Raw genomic sequence first — 23,209 nt, 5'->3', positions numbered from 1 at the left:
TGGACAGACCACCACTTACCAAGCACTTACCACTTACTGTACATTGCTGCCGGTCGAAGGATGAAACTACACCGCTCTAGGTATGAAACATCCCAGTAGTACCTGTACTGAAACAACTGCTATTTAATTTGCCTCTTATTTATCACTTACCAACAAAGACAGTACCCACTTCCAGAACACAAATACATCTAAATTACAATTACACCACCCTGTCTCTGCCACAGAATTTAGAACATAATGGACCTTAATTTTCAATGAGCCAAACTGCTGAAATCTTGAGTGAATGTATGCATTTGCCAGTTTGCCCATCATACAGAACTAAGGTCAATGAAGACAAAAAACAAACTGGGAAGAGAGGAATATAGGGGTGCACAGACTGGGGAGAGGGGTTAATCACAGATTAAACTTAGTAAAGAGCAAATGTTCCCAGCCCACCCCAGTACCACCCTGCCTCCAGGGACCCTGGGACTGAGGTGTGGCACTGCACACACGTCATTCACTCACACTGAAAACCACTGAAACAAACCCTGTTGAAAACACCTCCTTCACTTTTAGCTGCCTAGTCGGTCCAGTCTGTTGTGACTCAAATATTCTCCTCTGATCTCAGATCGATTATGTTGGAGGCACCATTAAAGAATCCAAATTCAAAGCAGTTTCAACCGTAATTTCAGGTATTTATTACAATACCCTAAAATTGAATTCTGGTGTCCTTGGTTTGAAAATGTATCAAATATAGATATAGGGAACTCTTCCAAAATGAGTGGAATGTTATTTTAAGAAAAAGTAATACTTGCCCCTGTAGACGTACAGTACTGTGCCCTTTTGCAACCTGAGTTTATGAAGCACAATATGAGATATTGTTTACCGTGGAAAGATGTTGTATAAAATCATCCAGTGATTGATTAATATCACTTTTTCTCAGTCTGCCTTTCCACAAATCCTGTTAATTATATACCGATGATTGGAAGGAAGGGGATTTTCTAGTCCAGGATAACTCCTGGGAGTCAGCATTCCCACAAGGTTTCTCTTTAAGTCACAACAATCAATCGTGGCCCTTGGGCCACATATTGTTTAAGCAATAAAAGAGTTAAACTAAATCTTATTTGGATCATTATAAACCTTTTTCTGTGTACAGAGCTGTTTAAAGCTTTAAGCGAACTTGAAATTTATTTTTTTTCTAATATGAATCCAAGATTCTACAACCTATCGTCTGGATTGGGACACTCAACCCAAGTGTCTCGCATTAAGACCTGGTCTGCAGTGTCACTCCAGGTGAGGTTTTGACACAGCGGGTATTGGACATCCTTGTTCTCTGATCCTCCCAGCATTGAGGACAGAAGTGGAAATATGTGGACAGGCTGTGTGGGTCAAGTCACTGAGGAGCTCTGCAAAGTCATGGAGTTGTTTCATTTAGACAAAAGACCCCTCTCCAACAGGCAGTTGAGAAAATGATAATAAAAGAACTACAATGCCACACTTTGGAATATCACACCTTGATCACTTTTAGGGTATGTCTTCAGGATTCATAACATTGCACATTAGTTTGCTTTTTCCAAAAAGAAGAGAATTTTAATTTCTCCTGTATAACACAGATAATGAAAATGTGCACAACAGTGAGAATGGCAGTGAGAGCAATGAACAGAGGGAGGTTTGGGGGATGAGGAGGGGGGTATATGAGAGTGCTGGGGTCACTTTTCCCTTCCATAGCGGTGAGCATGTTTGAATATCAAACAGATTGGCGTTTGAAACAACAGCCTCACCCCTGTGTCCCTCCCTGCAGCAGCCAGTCTCAGCTGTGGCCACAGCGCGTCGTGACCACAGGACTGGGAGCGCTGGTTGTCAACAGGGGCCCAGGAGTGGCCGCTGGAGGGGGTCTGTGCGTGAAGGAGGGGGAATGGGGCTGTGTGACAGTTTTGTGGTTGACCGACAGCATAGTAGGGGGTGAGAGAAATTCCTGAGTGCTCAGCGCGGCGGGGGGAGTAGGCGAGAGTTTAGGACTGAGATCCTGGCTGGGCTGAGGGGGTTGTGGGGTGACGGGAGAGAGCTCGAGGCTGCCCACGGAGATCCCTGAGTCAGTGCTGTGGCTGCGAGTAGTGCTCGGGTCCTCTGCAGTTCCTATGGACAAAGCCGGCGGCGGGACGCGCTCCTCCTCTTCCTTCAGCAACCTTAGCTCTGCCTCTGACAAAGGGAACGACCGGCGTTCCCACGGCAACACCGCCTGGAGTGCAGACCAAACACAGAATCGGTTATCCTCTTGCACGCCGAGGGGAAATTAGACAAGCAGGGAGTAATTCAATTTTATTGGCAAGCAGCTCTTCGCTGAAATAATATAACCCATCTTGTATATATCATTGCCAACCAGTACAGCTGCAGTGTGGAGCTGTTGTTAGGGTTCTGTTCTCTAGAAAGCTGTGGCTTCAAATTCCAGTAAGACACAGCTGTTGTACCCTTGTGAAGGTACAAGGTTCACCACACTGGTCCAGCAAAATACCCTGCTGTGTAAATAGGCACGTGTAACAAACCGGGATTGACTTGCAAATGTTGGGAGCTACTTTTCCCTCCTCTTTTAAAATGACTGCACCTTACTACACTACAGAATTACTGCACAATGTCTTGCACCCCCGTCCCCCATTCTTACCAGCTCTTCATCCTCAGCCAGGGGGCAGGAGGTGTCCTCGCTCTCGGGGGGGCTCGGCGGACAGGTGTCAGGCTGCTCAGTCTGGCTGCCAGGGCTCCGCTCTGGTGACAGCGGGGGGAGGACTGGACCTGTGGGCTGAGGAATCACCTTGCTCTCTGCCCGCGAGGAAAACCTGAGAGACACATAAAGAAACTGCAGGTGAGGACATTAGAGGACCTGACAACAGCTGTAAACCGAGCTGAGACTACACTAGTAGTCAAACCATTCAGTGTTAATCACAATACTGGTGCTCTACATGACTTCATGTGAACAGATTTTTAAACATCCCACAGACTTCCTTGAGACTAACCTGCCTCGGCGCTGGCTGGCTCGGCGGGCCCAGGTGCCCCAGCGACTCCTCTCTTTGTCCTCAGACGCAGAGTGACGGCAGAGGAACGATGCGTCAGACAGGTCCTCCACCTGCAACGTCCACACACGGGGCTCAGACAAGGCAGGTAAACGGATACACACACAGCAACTCCAGCAGGCAGGCTAAAAAATTCACTTCACCTCCTCCTCCTCCTCCTCTCCCACGGTCCGTTCAAAAGATGCGAGGGCATCTCCAGGCCCTGGGGCCGCCTGTCCAACGGGTGGAACAAAGATACAGTTGAGCTGCCTCCAGCTGTGAGGAAGAGAGAGGAGGGGATATATGAAACACCAAGTGCAGGATGTACAATACAACTCAGCACACCTAATTGTTTGCATGATGTGCGCACACAAACAGCGAAATGCACGCCATCTGTGCTGACCTGGGGGTGAGAATCTCCTTGTACTGGAGTCTCTGCACGCGAGCACCGCCTCCCAGCCCCAGCGGCATCACCATGTTATTGATGTCGAAGGAGCTCTCCCCCCGCCGGCGTCGAGAGGGCTGCGCGACAAAAGGAGACCAAGAAAGACAGCTGAATCACTGAGAAAAACGTTGTGCTTCTTTTCTTAAAGTACGGTGGGGATGGTTATAGCATGGCCTCTTTTTTCTCTGTGGGGAAAAAACCCTTATACCATTCTGCAAAAAAAAATGAATCTCTAATGCTCCCTATCCCACTCATTGCTGTCATCTGCATTCTTTGATTTTTCTGTAGCAGAATTAAATTTCCATGTTAAATTAGTATTAGCAAATAACAGTCAGCAAGTGCTATATAAGATAAGAGATCACTTTATTAGCCATTTACAATTTCTTGCATTAGGAATTCATCTTTTCGCATACCCCAGCTTGCTCTCCGTGAGACACAGACACACAGACAGGGAGAGAAGCTTAGGGTCAGAGTGCAGGGTCAGCCATTGTACAGCGCCCCTGGAGCAGTTAGAGTTAAGGGCCTTGCTCAGGGGCCCAAAGGAGTAGGATTCCTCTGCCAGCCATGGGATTTGAACGGGCAACCTTCTGGCCACAGACCACTCTGCCCTGTACTATATGTACTAGAAGCACTTAAAATTACTTGATCTCCAAGACCTAAGGATACACCACCAATTGTACTTAAGGAAACAAGAGATGCTGTTAAAAGGTTATTAACTTGTTAGTTTCCTGAACAAGCACCAACTGTAATGGATACACACAGAGCATATGGTTCAATACTCAAATTTCTCAAATTGTAGGCAGTAGCATTAAAGCAACCAAATACATTCCTGGACTTAAAGATATATCCTACACTGACAGGCTAAAATAAGTTTTTACCCATAAACAGAAAACTGAGAGAGGGTTCTTATTCAAGTATGCAAAATCCTCAAAGACATTTGCAGCCTCAACCTACTAGATGGCTTTATAATCGGTGAAATACAAACCAGAGGCTTGTATTTACACAAAAGGATGTGGGAGTCTGGAATAAGCTACCCAGCCATCTTGCTGAAACGGATAATCTGGCTCTCCTCTTGATTGTAACCAGCCTTACATTCTTCTTGATTGGCTTTCTCTTCATACTAGATGAATGATACACTGATTTACGTGAATATCTTAAATGAGACATCTTACATTATTGTATTGCTCGGGACCATCCGATCAATTTAGGTTACAGGTGGTTTTATCAAAACGTCCCAAAACCAAACACCAACTTTGGATGCAAATCATGTTTAGTTGTTACCGCAAATGACTGCATCTATCAACAGAGTGAACTGAAACGACCCATGCAAATGAAAAATCTGACAGCATTTTCATTTGCATGATCAAACCTTTTCTTCCTGACACTTGCCCGTGCTTACACTAAAATGACCTGTTATGTTATTTACATTTGATTGATTTCTCCTATTCTTGTTTTTACTGCTTGCTTTCCTATGCAACAATGGGGTGAGCCTCTTAACCAGGTAGGTTACTATCTAATACTGAGTCATGGGGGAGCCAATTTTGGCCAACAAGGGGCACAAGTCAGGATACCCCCTGGATGGGACAGCAGTCTATTGCAGGACAGACACAGAAACTAATGCACACTCACTGACACTAGAGCCAATTTTCCCACAATATATTTTAGTTACTAGTATGTTTCTGGACTTCCTTGGCACCCAAAGGAAATCCACATGAAAATGGGGAGAACATAGAAAATTAACACAGACAGCACCCCAGGAACAGAACCCAGGGCCCCAGTGGTGTGAGGTAGCAATGCTAACTACTGTGCTACCAGGCTGCCTTATACATTATATTATTTATTATAAATATAATGACACAGGAGTAATAACAACTGAACTGAGGTGACTTGGGTTAATTTCCTTTATCCCTCTCAGGGAGCTGGTACGTATTTTGTACAATTTACACTGAAGAACATCTCTCATACCCAGGAACAGCTAAAGAAATGACTCATCCTTGGAAAACGCATATAAACAGGATCCAAATTAACTCCACAAACTGCAATGGACCCTAACTGTGACCTGAGAGAAAGCTTGTCAGGTCTATAAAAGAGAGATCCTGACCAAGCACAAACTCAGAAACCACAGCTGGCCAATGAAACAGTTTGAACCAAAAACTCACACATCATTAAAGGACAAAGGTGCTGTGACTCTGAAACGTGTTTTAAATCGCCGTTACCCAAAACATAAATAGACCGCACCAAACACATCTCCATATTGGCCCCTCAGTTCAAAGCTTTAGTTGCACAGCCTACAGTAGTATAATGAAACTACCCTAAACAGAAGATGATTGTTACCTGTCTGCAACAGCCTGAAAGGCAACATGCAGAGTTCACAAACTGCACTGGGATCACAAACAGTAAAGAGGGCTCTTGGGGGGAGACATAGGCTCACCTGTAATTCACCAGCCTGAAAAAAGCTCTCTGACAGAGAAACACATGAGGAAGCGAGGCAAGGTGAGCAAACTCGAAGGGGAGAAGGGAAGTGGTACTTCTCTACACGGACACAAGCTCTCACCTGTGGGGGGACGGAAAGGGGGCTCTCCACTGCTGGCAGGGGCCCTGTGTGAAGGGGAGGCTCAGAGGGGGCTCTGGGGATGAGAACACTTGGACTGGCAGCACTTCTCTGCAGCTTCTCATTCCGACGGACACCACCTGACAACAACAAATGTACACTGGCAACAACACTTAGATGTTACTAGTGCCACTTAAGAGTGGGTCGGTGGGCGCTGCTTTGTGTATACTGGTGAACCTTCATGTGGGTGCATCATTGTATGGATGCAGTTTCTTTATGCCTCTGTGTATGGACCATTACACACATATCAGGAAAGAGTGCAGAGTGTTCAGTGGTAGTTAACAGGCTAGCAATCATATATTCACAGACGATTTGGCTTAGATTATTGATTCATACAACAAAACACACTTAAAATGTGTAATTAAAATGCAAAATGTCTATGATGCTTTTTTACTGCTTTCTCTTATTCACCTTTCACATGACCACCCACTCCTATTCACCAAGCACCCCTGTACATTCACTAGGCATTGCGCCACACAAGTTAAAGAGTCTGTCTCCATTCCTGTTGAAATTAATTTTCAGATCAAATTTACGCTTTTTTTCCACAATTTGTTGGTAATGCTTTCCAGGGGATTCTGCTTTTCAATAGGGTAGAGAGGAAGAAACCAAGTGCATCCATTTTATAACCTGTGGTTTTCTACTTTCTGATAATAGGTGTAAAGCAGCAGTGCATAACAAACCCTTCCCAAGTGTATTGCATGGGATTAGAGGATGAAATGATATACATTTTATTACATATTCGGAGGCATTAAAATAGAACAAATGCCAGTGATTCCAAAACTAATTTGTTATACTTCCATGCCTCTCAGTATATATCCTGAATGTTCAAAACTAAACAAATACACTTTCCATATTCATGATTTTTAGAGTATATTTTTTCTCTCTTACAATTTTGCTGGGAGAGGTGCTCTTGGATATGGGTATGCGTTTACCTCAATATTCTCAACTACTGTTTTTAGCAACATTTAGCATCCATTTCAAGAATTTCTAACATTGTAAGATGGTGCCAAACAGCAAACGCTTTTGAGCAGTAGCACTTTCAATTAAATGGATACATACAACATGCTCAGAGAAGTGGCTTTGACAGTTATGTTTGTAAGGGGAGAGCTAAAGTTGAATTCAAAAGCTAATTGACTGTTGGTGTTGCAATGACTTCTTCTGGCCTTTTGAATACTCAGTGTATGGTAAATTCTGCAATTTATTTCTGGAAAGACTGACTGTGGTCTGCAACTCTTGTGCTGTACTTTCTCTCATAGGTCCTGCATGTGGTACAGTGGTACAGTCCTGCGTGTGGTACAGTGGTACAGTGCGAGTATTCACTGACAGTGATAAGCATTGGAATCAGCGTGGGTAATGCAGTGTTTCAGTGTCTCTGTCTGTGCACATTATGGTCCTACCCACATGCTGTATGAAGCAGGTGACTCAAAGTGTGGCAGGGGATCTGGGGGAGCTCAAGTTTCCTCTTCATTCTGGAGAGACGCTGGGACCCCGGGCCCCTGTTTTCCAGCCAGGAAGGAGGGGGTGGCTCCCCTAGCAGCCACGGAGGTTTCTGGGAATGTAAGGTGCTGAGGGAACTCAGTCCGCACTGCACAGCCAGAGGAACATCTGGGAGGAAAATAATCTTTCAGTGCTCATTGAATGGAAGCAATATGTATGTACATTACACATGAGTAAACGTAGGCACTTTTGGACAAATATTGATGAACATACTTCATATTAAACACTATGCTGTCCACTAAAACTTTACCATCTCTTTGTTTGCATTTACACTTACAGTATTCATATGAATCAAGGCCAATCTGTACTTAAAAACTATTTCATTAATGATTTGGCTGATAACAGCTGCTTACCAGAAACTCAATGATGAGTTAGTTTACTAAACTTCCAAATAACCACAATAAGCCAAATTGCCTCCTCTTGTTTCCACCCTTTCTTATTTCTTTCTTAAGTTCTTAAAATGGAGAGAGCACAGTGATCGTTTTTAAGGGGGCAGTAAAAGAATATTATTAGATTATGTGATGGCATGACTTTTGCGAAACCTGTAATTGGTATGGAAATATTTGTTTTGGTGCTGGTTAGAAGAACCTTTGTTTTCAGTTCAGAGCCTTTGAATGTGTTTTGACATTTACATTCCTGTACAGTCCTGCATCTGAAATTTTACTTTCTTTTATTATTCATAATTTTTGTGTGTGTAATTTGCAAGATGTATGAGTTACCTATTTGTTTTAACGTCTACGCTTTTTTATTCTTGTTTTTTTAATAAATACTGTACATTCAATAAATTACTGGTTTATAAATACATTTTCATTTAAATGTGGAATTTTTAATTCCTAAAATTTAATTTGTGTGTGTAGTTAATACATAGTGATTTTTGTGTGTAGTTGTTCCACTTCATTAACACTGTCAGTATTTACTTTACTAATGATGAGCTGTAGAGGTTGATCACAGGCCACTGTACAGAAATTCTAGTCTATACAGAAAGCTAAATGAGTGTTTTGATTTAAGCAACAAGCAAACTCCTTGCATGGTTTCACAGGCCCACTAGAGGGCGCACCGCAACACACACACACACACACTGCAGCAGAGGCCCTCATCAGCTTAGCTGTGCAGGAGCAAGTGCTGCAGTTGGACTCACCACTGGGAAGGGACAGAACAGGGTGCAGACAAGGGTCCAGCATGGCCTGTCGCTCACATACTGACCCCCATCCCCAATCCGACTCAGCCAGCTGGGGACGGCCGCCACACAACACGCACCCTGAGGGCGGCTCACAACAGCACCGAAAATGCACCGTCTGCAAGGACAGAGAGGGAGTGGGAAGAAATGAGAGAGGGAGGCGAAATGGGAAAGTAGGAATTATAGACAGGACAAATTCTATAAACAGATGCCAAAATATTGGAAGGATTTATGATATATCAGTAAAACAAGTTTCAAAATATACAGTACATTCACACTACACTCTCATTGCATGGAGGAGAACAAAAATACATCTTCATATTTAATTTGTGCTATTATATTTTCAAAATATTCATACTTGTTATTTGCATTTACCTCACACCGATTTCAAATTATTTTCAAATGTGGTCATTCCAAGGATTCTGGCCATATTCAAGCACAAGTTTCACACCTTCTCACTCCTGATTCACTCACACAAATGGGAAAATCAAGCACAATCCAAACCTTGCTGCCGAGCGGCGCCGCTCCCTCCAGGCGCACCAGTCTTGGGCGGCGGTGTCTGGGCAGTGGGCGAGCGCGCGCCGCCGTGACGCTGCGGTCCGGCGGGCAAGGGCAGGCTGCCAGCGCCTCCTCTTGCAATCGTGCCCTGAGGGGGTCTGGGGGGCTGGGGGCACAGAGCGCAACACATGGGGAACACTGCCACCCTGCCGAGAGCCAGCAAGCACGTACGCAGACCACACACTGATCCAGCAGGAACCACCCCCCAGACACACACAGGTTCTGTGTGCTCGTGGCGCCGCTGTCTGCACAGAACACACCACTGTGTACCCCGATCCGAGAGCAAACACACTTTTCTCTAGTTGAATCAAGATTTATTTATCTATTTGGTCTAAATATACAGGTTGTGTTCTGGGTTTAGACGCAGCAGTGTGGAAAATGGTTAGGGTCCTGGACTTGTAGCTGAAGGTTATGAATTCAAATTCTGAGTGGTACACCACTAAGAACCTTCCCCATGAGAAAGGCTCATTCTTATTGCTTACATGAAAAGGCCCAGTAGTATAAATGTTTATAAATATAAGTTATTGTGTATCAATAGTGGGGTTTATTCATCCAAATTTATGAAAACAATTAGTGGGATTGGGCAGTCTTTGTTACTGTAACACAGTTACAGTAAACCCATTTCCATGGTTTGGACACCATCTTTGAGTATGACAAACAACTTGAATGACTTTCAGGACTGCGAGGTTGATTTGAGTGAAACGTGGAATTCATAAAGTAGGGCGTGTTGTCTGTCAAGAATGTTCTTGGCAAATTGCTATCTTTAAAAATATGACTGCCATGAGCCAGTATTACTGAAGGTCTGATTTGCACATGCCTGTATTTCATTATATCATAGTGGTATAGTGTGCCAAACCCAGGAGACGTCTTTTAGTCCCACAGACGAGAGATGAAGATGATCAATCAGGCAGTTTGGTCACACAATAGGATTCCCCTAAGCAAGGTTTTGAAAATGTTTCAAAGATCATCTTCTTTTAAATCAATCTAAAGCACAGCTTTTATATTTGGTGGATTATGTTCAGGACATGTGGATTGGTAAAATAGCTTGGCCACCATTTTGGAAAAGTCGTAAAAGAAGTTACCTTTACCTTAAATTTGTCAGACTCACTGGAACAAAACAATGTCCACAGACAAGGACATGGACCTTCTCAAGTTATTACATTAAAATACAGTATATTGTAAAATGAAAGGAGTGCACAATATGCTTATCACTGCATTTGGTGCATATACTGTATATCTTTAGCAGGCTAATGGATAATCACAGTGGAATAGCTGACTACTATTACGTTACTATTATAATCCACTAAAGAACAGAGCTGATTAGTCCCAATATTTTGTCCAGCTTATAAGAACTTTATCCTTTCTTATTGGTCAAATGAAAACTTAACGTGTAACTACAACATAATGAATAAAGTATACCGATAAGTATGGAATATTTACAGGAAACAATATTCCTCTATCAAAGAAATGTTCTTATTCATAACCCTTTACCTCTTGAATGCAAAACTGTCTTGAAAAGGGAGGGGCTTTGTTGCTACTCCCAGATACATTTATTATTAGGAACCTGCTTTTATGTAAAATCACTTGTGTACCAAATTATATACAGTACAGCTAAAAACTTTACTGTAGAAAGCGTGAGACCTCTGTTCAAGGAAACAATAGCAGTGTAATGCCCAGGATTTGAACATATAACCTTTCTAAAATAAGTCCAGAGACCTAAACATTACTCCACACTGATGCCCACTACTCACACTAGTCATTAAGTTTATTTCAGTAAATCTATATCCACAAATATATAATAAATTAGCATTAATTATGTTATGCAGATGCACTTGCCTGTACTAAGTACTTAGGATTTCCACAGCACATCTACATAACACTCTCTTTTGTGAATATTTATATTTACTTTTTAGTTATTATACACATCTGATATGGTTAAAAATGCATTTTTGTAGACTTGTATTGAATCTTTGTGAATGAGGTATTTGGTGTAAACTAAATTTATGCACCCATGTAAGTTTCTATACAAAATAACTGTGCTTATTTTAAGGGTTATAACCAGAGGTTTAGGATTTGAATGCTTCAATACACTGTTTCCATGTTACTTTGCCAACAATGCCCTCTCAAGCAATGAGAACAGCACGGCCTTATAAGTACTATATTAACTTTAACTGAGATGTGGAAAATGCATTATTTTGCCTGACAGTAAAATCTTTAGCCAGAGAAGTCTCTTGCTCTGGAAATAGAGTAGTCTTTTTCTCTTAGGTCTGTCCCACCTTATCGTGAGAGCGGGGGCCTGTAGGGTGCAGCACTGGTACCCCGCCTGAGTGCCGGCCTACCCTACCACACCTCAGGGCAGGGTCTGGAACGTTGTGTGGGCCAGGCAGTGCAGTGCAACTGACCTGTGGAGGGCGCCATTTGCTGGGCAAGGCAGCCGGGGCAGTAGACTGTCCTGGGACTGGAGCACTCCGCTGCCCTGAGAGAGACAACCAGAAAATATGCACACACTGAACTTTTAACCATAAAGGTGACACACAAGAGGAAATCTCTCAGGCCCTGTAGCTCAATTAGTTACTAGTAAGTGCTTAATCTTATCCTGCTGTTTCCTGAAGTCATTATATCCCTTTCAATAGAGAGGACTTGTAACTTGTTCACACTCCCACAATGCCTTGCGTATTCAAATACCACCTGTTCTCAGTCTTACTTCCCCTTAGTTTCCATGTGTGTCCTCTGGTTTATGTTTAACTGTTGATCCCCGGGGTTTGACTTTGTTGATGTCTTTGAGGATTTGGAAGATTTTAATTAAGTTCCCTCTTAGCCCGCTTTGTTAAAGACTAAAGAGATTCAATTCCTTTGACCTTCTTTGGGCTGATTCCAGTGTAGCTGTGTCCTTCTTGAAACCTGGCAACCAAAACGGTACAGTATTCTAATGAAGGCTTAACTCTGCATAATTTATCATTTTAACTACTCTTCACAATGTATATTGGCCTTCTGTTAGCCATTATTATAGCTTCACCACATTGAATGGATGATGCAAAGAGGCGTCCACAAAAACACTTACAGCCTAAAGCCTTTTCAAAAGCTGCGTCTACAAGCTCAGCACCTCCATTATGTATTTAAAATGTATATTCCTACTACCTATGTATAATACGGTGCACTATGTATATTACCAATGTATATTAAATTTCACTTGTCACATGTCTGCCTGGTCTTGGAAGTACTGAATATCTTTTTGTAACTCTTGGTACTTCACCCATTATTGTGTCTCTTCCAAATCAGGTACTGTATGCTTGTTGTCTATCTTAGAATCATTTTTGTAAATACTAAAATGAACATCCCAGACACCAACTGCACTGACCCAGTTAAATCTCTAATTGTAGCTTTCCCTGGAATTCATCAGCTTTCAATCTGAGAATTAACCTTTAATGAGGAGCCCTAGGAATTGTATTCTAGAAATCTAAATACACTGTATTGAAGGCTTTACCTGTTTCACTGTTACTATAACCTTTCCAGAAAAATTAAATGTGTTTATTAAACACTACCTGCCCTTTCTAAATCCGTGATCAATAATAACCTTTATAGCAATATTGTCAAATCTTAATGTTTATTTTCATAGACTTACTTTAAGTGGATTTAAGACAATATCTTTATTGTTGTTAATCAATACTGGACAAATACTCTTAGGTATAACTGATTGGTTAATTTTATGCTATTCAAAGTAAAAACTAAATATAACAAGTGACAAATATTACTTCAATGCATTAGAGATTTTGTCTTCATTAATTAACCTGTTGTTTTCACTTACATAGTTTAATCTTTCCTGTACTCATCTGTATTACATTAATGAAAATAACTCTGCACTAGCATTCAGTCCCAATTACAATATTTTCTATCTCTAACTTCACCTGAGGTCCCTTTTGACTGGTGCTTAAAAAGCATACATTACAAAGAGTTTGAATTTTTTAATTCATGGTGGATTATTCTAAAAATCTATAATTTTATGCTTCATGAAACACTTCAGTTAAAGTGCTTAATTAGTAGTTACATTTTCAGCTTTTTGTCATCGGAACAGTTGACTGTACTGAGCAGCAGATCAACGAGAATACTTATTATTTCTTAAAAATGCTAGATCCTATGACCAAACTAAAACATTTTTTGGATTTTGGATTTGGAAAGAGCGCTGCACTATATTTTGAGTACCCTGAAAAATACCAGATTGTTGATCCTGTTCTTGGCCCACATGCTTCCTCTGCAAAGAATAGATGCTGAATTTTCCAGCATCATTTGTCCCAAAGTGAATCACGACAACTGAATAATCTCCTCCTTGTGCAAAATGCTTGTCTAGTTTCAATACATTGAGAGCAATTTTGGCTTGTGTGAAGCACAATACTGCAGAGGATTCTGGATTTGTTTTGACGAATTGTGTTTGTTGTGTCTCTTGATATGGAGTCCCCAGCAATCACCCCTTCTCTCGTTTTTAAAGAGCTGGTGACACTGCTGCTGGAGACTTGGACACTGATTATGGATATCTAGCTAAGGTAGGTGTGTTAGTATATTCATCAAGCTATTTTTGTGGTTATTTGTGCCTGTATGATTCTGTTTTGGCGCAGTGTTTAGAATTATAGCATCAACTGGACAACCTTACTGAAATATGAAGACAAGAACAAATCATATATTACTGCAAAGGAACAAGTAGAGGATAATTACAAGCTGAAAAGAAGTATCTGATTAAAATCCATAAGGTTTCAGCTACGTATCCTCCCTCTAATGTAACTTTTATTTTGGATGTGGATGTGGACGTGGATTTATTTATGCAATGCAATTGACCACACCATGTTCCTTTGCAGCTCACAAGACTCTTGCAGCTTCCCACTTCCTACATTGTAAATCACTAATGTGTATGAAGCTTAAGATTTTTAAAATCAAACTGTGGCACAGGGAATGTTTTGCAGTCAATTAATTAAATATTAACTACAGCCATATCTCAATTGTAAGCAATGAAAGCTACATGATATAAGCTTTCTGCCAAACATTAGTAGTAGAACAACTGTTCTAATTGCTTATAATTCTCCCCTGGAGAATATTTCTAATGCTTGTAATCTTCAAGTCTACAGTGCACTAGTTCAGTGGGACGAAGATCAGGGCACCGACAAAACCAATACAAATAAACGAGTAATAGGTTTATTCCATGCTGAAAAAAAGAAGAGAGAAAACACAACGTTTCGGCCGTGAAGAAGGCTCCTTCACACCTGAAGAAGGCTCCATGGCTGAAACGTTGTGTTTTCTCTCTTCTTTTTTTCAGCATGGAATAAACCTATTACTCGTTCCTTTGTAGCCTATGCATGCTGACGCAGCTACCCACCTGAACCAATACATATAAATACATTTTCTGATGATTTGGCTTCTCTTGTTGACGCTTGAGTAATGGGTCTAGGTGGCCCATTTACTTTTAACACCTTGTAATACCTGATGTGACTATACTAAGTGCTTGAGCACTAATGCTAGTATTAGTGTAGATGGATTTGAGCACACAGTGCTCCGGTGTGCTACCTGTTTGGATAGGGAAGAGAGTAGCTGGCCAGGAATTGTGGTCTCTGTCAGGATCACAGGCATCTAAACACACAGACACTGGCAAAAACACACTGACTACACCTGAGCTGACAGCAGAAAAAAGGAAACCTACACAAACAGCGTTATTATACCTTGCTATGCCTCAGTTGAGTGTACAGCTCAGTTTGTGTTCGGATGCGATATTCCAGGTCCGATACCCGAGCCTGTAGCCATGCCCACCTACTGCCCAGCTCTGCCCTCTGCTCCAGCCAGTGCCACCTTGCGCTCTCCTGCCTGAAAGGAAGAAAGACAAAAAGGTAAGGGGGCAGAAGAGAAAGACAGAAAGAGAGACAGAGAAAGTGTCAGAGAGCACTCTCCAACAATTCTTTTGATGTAGAGAAGCAGGTGCTTGTTAACAGGTCATTTTAGTGTTCTGTAAAGTACAGGATGTAGTAGTTCTCCGTGCATTACACCATACTATACTCCACCACTCTAAAAGTAATGTCCTCTCTAAATGGTAGCGTGCTTCATTGACAGGGGCAACGGCAGTCTTATCTGTTGCTTGACCGCTGAGCAAGTTGAGGGTAACACCTGATCTTCAACAGTAATGCCATTTCCAATGCCTTTTAAACTTAATCAACAACTTCAGCCCCATCTCCTTTTACACTACTGTACAGTTTGTTCAGCAAACATATAACTAACTTCATATGCAAAACTGGTTAAACCTGTAAAACCGGTCAACAGTGCACGTCACTTGCAGCTGTCATGCACCTCTATTTCAAACCTTTCTCCACAAAACCTGTTACAACCAGAACAGGAACTGCAACTAAAAGTGATTAGTGGAAAATGGGAGTTAACGTACGAAAGTGTTATTAGGAATTGCGCTAAATAACAGGGATCAACCTTTCTCGTGCAGCTTGATCTGACAACAACCACCATGCGAGGCTGAGGAAAAGAATGGGAGACTCACTGATCCGTGCTTGGAAAGGATCTGTAGAAACAGGACCGCGTTTCCATGACTACCAGGCGTGGTCAAGATGAACGTGGGAAGGTATCACGTGGCCACAACCATAGTAACCTGGGGGCTATGTTTCCACTATCACACCCACAACCAGCTACACATGTACATACATGTCTTTCTGACAGGGTGCCCGTGCATGCAATTGTATTTGTGCCCTTTTATGCACGGTAAGATTGCTATGTGCAAGTTTATCTGCAGTATCATGTGTCTGGGGGCTTATGTGCTGCAGGACCGCACATGTGCATCTCCATCTATGAACTCTATGTCCTTACAGGCCTGTTTTCAGACGCAGAGCTTTACACATCTTTCAGTGTCACTGCTGGCTTCAATTCACATCCTTAACTAATTCCTGTTTGCCCAGCTGCTCAGTTTGGAAGAGCACCCAAATGTAGGTTGTACCTGTGTGGTGTGATGCACATTTCACTTCTTAATGCTGGACTTCACCATACTCTAAGAAATAAGTAACCCCCTCCTGATCAGCCCCTCTTGACCTCTTTACCCCTGGTTTGTTTCAAAAGCTCCTTGGTCTTCACGGTCGATTTGTCGTATCACTTTGCAAGTTGTGACTTGAAATGTAATACAGTATCTGAGGGGATTTAGAGAAAGAAGCTTAAGGCAATCACTTTGAATACATTTATACACACAAACCACTATGGTAATTTTCCTACCTTTCAAAATATTATTTGGCACCTAAACTGAGCAGCCAGCAATCATATCACCCTGCAGCTCTCAACTGGCGACCCAATGAGGCTACCTGTACCTGGTTGGGAGACCTCCTGGGAAGCTATGGTTGCTGTTGGAAGTGGCATTAGTGGGACCTACGAGGGCGCCCACCCTGCGGTCTATGTGGGTCCTAATGCCCCAGTATAGTGGCGGGGACACTATACCGTAATGGGCGCCGTTTTCCGGATGAGACATTAAACCGAGGTCCTCTCAGTGGTCATTAAAGATCCTGCGGCATCTCTGGATAAGAGTAGGGAGTTATCCCAGTGTCCGGGCCATATTCCCTCCCTCGGCCTTTACCGTGGCCTCCAAACTGTCCCCACGTACGATTGGCTTGCACTTGCCCTGCGATGGACCAGCGTCCCATCCAGGGGGTACCCTGCCTTGCGCTCGTTGCTTTCCGGGTAGGCTCCGGCTTCCCGCAACACTGTATGGTACGACGCGGTTTGGGAAATGACATGACGTGACCTGACCTAAACTGAGCTACGATTGTAACAGCAAAGAGGTTAAATACTTATGCAACTGAGAAGTGTATTAAAATCTTAATTCTATACTATCTGTATTTTTATCTTCATTAGTTTGTAGCAGATTATGCAGATTCTAATATTTCTATTTAGAAGTATTATGATTGTAAGATCAGAATGTCTCAAACTGTGGAAATCGCAGGGGTGGATACTTGTGCAAGGCTCTGTATATGTACAGTATATTTATATAAATTGATTCCCATACTTATATTCCTTCAGGGCCACTTCAAGATGGAATTACCCTGTGTGGCATTATCTTTTCCAATGACAATCAATATGTTCATGGTGACTCATGAGTCCTGATTGATCATTTCCACAATCTCGCTCACTCTCACTGTTGCATCCTATCTGTAGATTGATCTACAGATCAATATCCTCACAGCTCTGACCAAGGCTGCGGTATAGGGTGCCGACTGAAACCCCTCCCCCAGCATTCTGGAAACACAAAGACACAGCACACTGGAGTTGTTGTCCCGTCCACAAAGGGATGTATTGAATAGTTCACTGACCCGCAATTACATCTCAAGACAGGTGCCAGAAGAACTATTTGGGAAATTTAAAAATACTGAAATAACAGCTAAAACAAAGGGATTTTGCCCATACTACACAGCAACAGTGCCTCAGAGATGATAATAGTATAATTACAGAGAAAGAAAAGTAATGGTGTGTGTAATTAATGGATATTTTAGACAGATGTTCACAGAAGAAGAAACTAGTAATATGCCTCAGTTTAAAGGCATTAACATGTGAACAAACTAAGTATAATGAAACCTAAAGTGTAATAATGACTAAAAGTGCCTAATCACAACTCTTGGATCCAAAGCTACTGTTTTTTTTCCCCCACTCAAAGGTTGTTAGTTCTCCAACAACTACAGACTTTCTTGAGCAAACAAACAATGAAAAAAGCTGGTGTCCCCAATGCTTGGAAATGAAAAACTCAATATCAGTCTATAAAAGTTGGCTTTCCACTTTAGGGACAGGTGAATTCCCTCTCATTGCATAGTTTTCCAAATGAAATAATGGATCCAGGACAACTGAATAGGTCACAACTTATGTACCAGGTGGTGGGTATCGAAATTCTCTGCATTTATGTCTCTAAAAGTAAATTCATATGATGAATTTAATCAACTGAGTTCATACAGAGGTAAGCCTGCTTTTCCAGGGAGTGTTTTACTAAGAGTAATTCAGACCTCTGTCTGTAAATCATTAATTGCTGAGCCATTAAGCTATCTGTGTTGACAGTTATGGGTGAGCGCTTTGAAATAACACCATCCCTCTACTTTTATAACAGTTTCAGCCACACAAAGTACCTCATGGCCTAAAACAGAACTCAAAAGGGGTCCCTAGAAACAGAATTGAGAAGCCCTGCCCAAGAGGATCAATAGTTAAAAAGCAATCCCCTGCTACTGTCAATCTCCCGATACGAACAGCAGTGGACACACTCGAAGGAAGAATCCAAGGAGTGCAGTGAACACGATAAACCTTCTTCCTTCTTACGGATTTGGTCAGCAACACCCCATACACAATTCGTACTTTCACATCACTTTCCCGCCACTCGGCTCCTCTTGACAGCACCCTGAAAGGTGAAAGGCTCAATAAAACCAAAATAAACTGATGGTGTAATGGCAATCGCTCCTGGGTACAGCCTCCTCCTAGGGAATTTCCTCTTTTGCAGTCATTTTCCACATCTGGCTTTGAAACAGAGCTTCATTAATTCAAGTCACACCTGAGAGGCGATATGCATTTAAATTATAAATATGTTATGATTCATTGATTGATACAATTGATCATTTCTGATCAGTAAGATTTATCAGATAACTCTGCAGTCTCTCAAAAAAACATTTTCTGTTACATTGAGATTACACCTTCTGTAAGTAGCCAGCACACTGACGTTATAACAAGAGGGCTTTAGCATAAATCTTTCAAGATGCTATTTTAGAGCAGTGCATGCAAGCAGTTCAAATTCTCCTTTTTATTTGTAACATTTTCTGTGATCAAAGCAATACGGGAAAATACTTCACGAATCTGCCTCCCTCAGGTTTAGTACATCAGCCTTTTTCACAGAGAGCTCGACCTTCAGTCTGCATCCCTGTGAGACATACCAGAAACACGAGAGCTATCAACCAGTATATTAGGAAGCCAGAAGAATAAAAATACACAATTAGAAGTGCGTGCAGACTCCATTCCCTAATGAATTTAAGTTGATCTTAAAAAAGCAGGTCACATGGCCATATCCATGAATGCTACCTTTATTATGTCCTTTCACGTCTGTAAGAATGGATGAAAAAATATAGAAAAAGACACCGAGATGATCAAAATAAACCATCAACCCTTCTGTTCATGCCATGGCAGCAGTAGTTTGAAGAGGGTCTCTGGAAGCTATAGACCAGTCCATCAGGTGAGGGTTTATCCAGTCACAGAAGCTTTCATATCAGACCCCAACCAATGTCTAAACCCTAATCACAAATTACCATTTTTCTTTCTATTCTGTTCTAAGACTGGGAGGGGAAAAAACATGCTTCACGTACAGCTCTGACTTAAAGTTTTGATCACTTTAGTTACCTCAAAAGCTATGCAAAACCTCAGGCATTTCATGTGCTTGGATATTTACATAGCCTTTAAAAGCAGGTTATTTTCCTGGTACAGACCCCAGCTCACCCGGGGATAAATGCCTGAACACTGACCTCCTGGAGCAAGAGCTATCAGATCATCGCATCAACTCTTGACACAGCTCAGAGCGAAAAGAAAATTACCTCTAGAGGGAGATGTGTTAAAACAGGTTCCACCGAAACAAGTGAAATACATTTTCCTTCCATCCATCCACCCATTTGCTAACCACTTCAGCCAATTCAGGGCTGCAGGGACAGAGTCTACAGTATCCTAACAAGCAACAGGCAAGGGGTACACTCTGAATGGAACCTACCAGTCGGTCTTTGGACCGTGGGAGGAAAACAGAGCACCCAGCCAAAACTCATGGCAACGAGGGGAGAACATACAAACTACATGCCAATAGCACCCCAAGTCTGGAACTGAACCCAGGGCCCCATCACTGTGAGGCAGCAAATCTCACCACTGCCCTACTGTGTCACCCTTGAGATGTTTTGAGGAACAGTTCCTCTCAGTGATGGCAAAAAGTGCTGGAAGTTAGGAATGGCCTTCCAGGTGGATGCTGCATTGGTGGTGGTGGAGGGTAGTCCCCATTACCTGTAGAGTGCTTTGAGTGGAGTGTCCAGAAAAGCACTATATAAGTGTAAGCAATTATTATTATTATTCTGAACTCAATCTTGAGGCCTGCCTCTCTATGTGCTTATTGAAAAGACAATGTGTGCATGTTGGTAACTGCAGCATGCAAGAGCTTATGATAGTGACCTGCAGTGTAAGGGATGGAGCAGGGCTCAGTGTGCAGTTACAGGGTTCAGGGGTTGTCTGGGGCGCAGGGGAGTTACTCACAGTGTGTGGGGTGTGTGCGGAGCTGGGCCGACGCTGCCTCCTCTCTCCCCGATCTCCTCACTCTCGCTCTCCCCTCCAGAGCTGCTGCTCGCCGTGGCGTCCGAGTCCAGGGCGCTCTCCACCGTCCTGAGGGCTGCCGTGCAGCTCTGCGCAAACCGGGCCACCTCGCCGGTGCCGGGCGCGAGGGCGCCGTGCTTGAGAGGCGCCCCTCCTCCCCCCCTCCTGCCTCGCGCCACGGTCCCCGCCAGGCCGCGCAGCTGCTGGGCCACGTGCCTCTCCAGCTGCTTCCCCTGCACCGCCTGCAGCCGCCTCCACAGCCTCTCCGTCCGCTCCTCCAACCGCCCCTGCCTCCGCCCGGCCTCCTCGGCCCCCGCCTCCACTGCCCTGAGGCTGGGGGCCTCCGGGGGCCGTCTTCCCCCCCGGAGGGCCCGAGCTAGTGCCGCCACTGGCACCCAAGTCACCCTGCTCACGCCGTTTGAGGTGAAACCCAAACTCACACCGTTCTGCGGCGCAGGGCCCCCCTTGGCTGCCCACATCTCCTTGCCATCATTTCTTCCATGTCCAGAGATGCCGTCCGCTCCCCCACTAACTGGCCGGCAGGGCTGGGCAAGGCAGCTGCTCGCTGACCGGCAGGACTGCCGCCCAGGCTGGCTCTCCTGGGGCCCAGGGTGTAAAACGCTGCTTATCCCTGGAGCAGAAGCACAGGCGGGCCGGAGCGCTGGGCAGAAACTGCTCCCGTTCTGTGGGCCCCGGCAACCATTCGCATTACTGCTGCCCTTGCCCGCGCTGTTACACCCGGCTGTGGCCGTCAGGAAGGAGCGCACCCTATACAGTCTCACCCTGCCTTTGGCACTTCTGGGCTCCTGTCCATTGCTGCTATCAATATAATTAACACAGCTGTCTTTTGCCGCACTAGAGTATGGGAATACGCCAATCCTGTTCGATGTAACGGGGCTTTCAAAACCACTCGAAACACCACACCTGCTCCCACGCTTGGAGATGTGTACCGTGGCAGAGCGAGCCCAGCTGGCGGGCTTGGGGATCTCCGAGTGGCTTTTAAAATGCCTCGAACCGGCCAGGCTGGTCTTGAACTCTATGGGCGGAGAGCAGAACGAGGGATCTTCCAACTCCGAGCAGCCGGCTCCAGAGCCCGAGATGATGCCGCAGTGTGCTGATGGTATCTCCCCCGTGAAACAGACCCTCTTCGGCGCTCTGCTCAGGCTACTTCCAGGACGCTTCGTGACTGCAGCGGCCAAATTTATTGCACGATTCCGGGTGCCTGAGACTTTGCTTACCCGGTTCTCCGTCTTGGATCCGTTGCTGTATCTCCTTTTGCAGGCGGCAGCTTGCAGCCCCCTGCCCTCCGCGCATTCTGTCCTCCCCGATGCAACAGCCATAACAAGGCTCCGTCCGCCCCCATTTTCTCCAGGCTCGGAGCCACTGGTTTTGTAATCAATATTAATGCTGCTCGCACCCTTCAGCAGATCTCCGTTTCCATTGGCAAGACTGAGGCATTCCTCTCCGCATTCTCCAGTCTCAGCACTCCGGTCGCGCTTTCCCCCGCTGCTGTCACTGGCATTGTCCAGAAGCACGACCTTATTTTTACTGCTGGCGTCCACATTATTGCGGATTTTATCTTCATGATTCCAATCGCTATACATTTGGGCCCGGGCGCTGCCGGCCTCTCCCTCGCAGCACGGAGCTGGAGTTGCGGCAGCGGCGGTAGGAGCAAGCACACAAGCTCCGTCGCTGTCGGCGAGCTCACCGCTGCCTCCTCCCCCGCTTCCCCACTCGCCGCTGGGCAGGGTCCCCTCTGCCCCGCCTCCCCCACACGCTTCACTGCCGCTCATTTTAGGCCAGGTAAAATAAAAATACATCGCCGTATCTGGTCGTTGGCATGGCCAGGACTGGTAGGACAGTCAAGGCTCCCGCCGCCCTGCCTCCGTGTCCCGCAGAGACTGGAGCTGTCCTACCCGTCACTCCCACTGCCTCTCTGCGTTTTGTGCTGTACATGGTATGAGGTCTGTCAGCTCACTGACGACCAGCGCGCAGGCGCCTGTCACTACTCTGCAATCGGGGAATATGCCGTTACCTTTAAAGCTGCAAGATGAATATTGCCTTGTTACAATAGTACGATACAATAAAAGCACTTCTGAGTTTATCGTAATTGATTTTGCAAGTATTGTTGTAAACCTTCAAGATTTCTTCAAGATTCTAAACAAGAGGTACAGAAGAGCTCATAAAGAACTTTATATTTTAGTAGCCTACTATCCATTTTTGTAGGCTTATTACAAAATATTATCAGGTAATTAATGTTGTGAAGATATGTTTGTTTGGGTTTGCTTTGGAATAGCTACAAAGGGCGGTGTTTTTTTAACATCTTTCATAGTTTCCATCCTGATATATCATATCTTCTTTTTCTTACATTTGCATGGCTGTCAACCGTAATACTCAGTGCAATATACTCAACTAATACCCCGACACGCCCAAAGAGGGCTCCACAGCCGAAACGTTGTTTCCTTTCCTCTTTTCAGCATGGAATAAACTTTTAACTTGTTTCTTTGCAGCCTACGCATGCTGTCGCAGCTACCTACTTAAACTACTCAACAAATATCCTGTTATACAGGCTG

The 23,209-nt window shown here is 44.0% G+C and overlaps 1 protein-coding gene across 1 annotated transcript; it reads right to left on the bottom strand.

The window, feature by feature from the left end:
- Positions 1-1,542: 1,542 nt before the first annotated feature.
- LOC107078586 (KAT8 regulatory NSL complex subunit 1) lies at positions 1,543-22,618 on the bottom strand. Its single transcript, XM_015357158.2, has 12 exons — positions 20,580-22,618; positions 15,014-15,155; positions 11,714-11,787; positions 9,258-9,417; positions 8,715-8,871; positions 7,481-7,684; positions 6,023-6,159; positions 3,427-3,545; positions 3,188-3,299; positions 2,988-3,097; positions 2,639-2,810; positions 1,543-2,218 (listed from the first exon to the last, which is right to left on the bottom strand). Exons 1-12 carry the CDS (start codon positions 22,454-22,456, stop codon positions 1,790-1,792), a joined length of 3,693 nt encoding a protein of 1,230 aa, XP_015212644.2. The 5' UTR covers positions 22,457-22,618; the 3' UTR covers positions 1,543-1,789.
- Positions 22,619-23,209: the final 591 nt, after the last annotated feature.

The sequence above is a fragment of the Lepisosteus oculatus genome, chromosome 10, assembly GCF_040954835.1.
Source record: "Lepisosteus oculatus isolate fLepOcu1 chromosome 10, fLepOcu1.hap2, whole genome shotgun sequence".
Taxonomy (NCBI): Eukaryota; Metazoa; Chordata; class Actinopteri; order Semionotiformes; family Lepisosteidae; genus Lepisosteus; species Lepisosteus oculatus.
The sequence above is the reverse complement of the archived record's forward strand: the minus strand, read 5'-3'. Positions and strand labels throughout refer to the sequence as shown.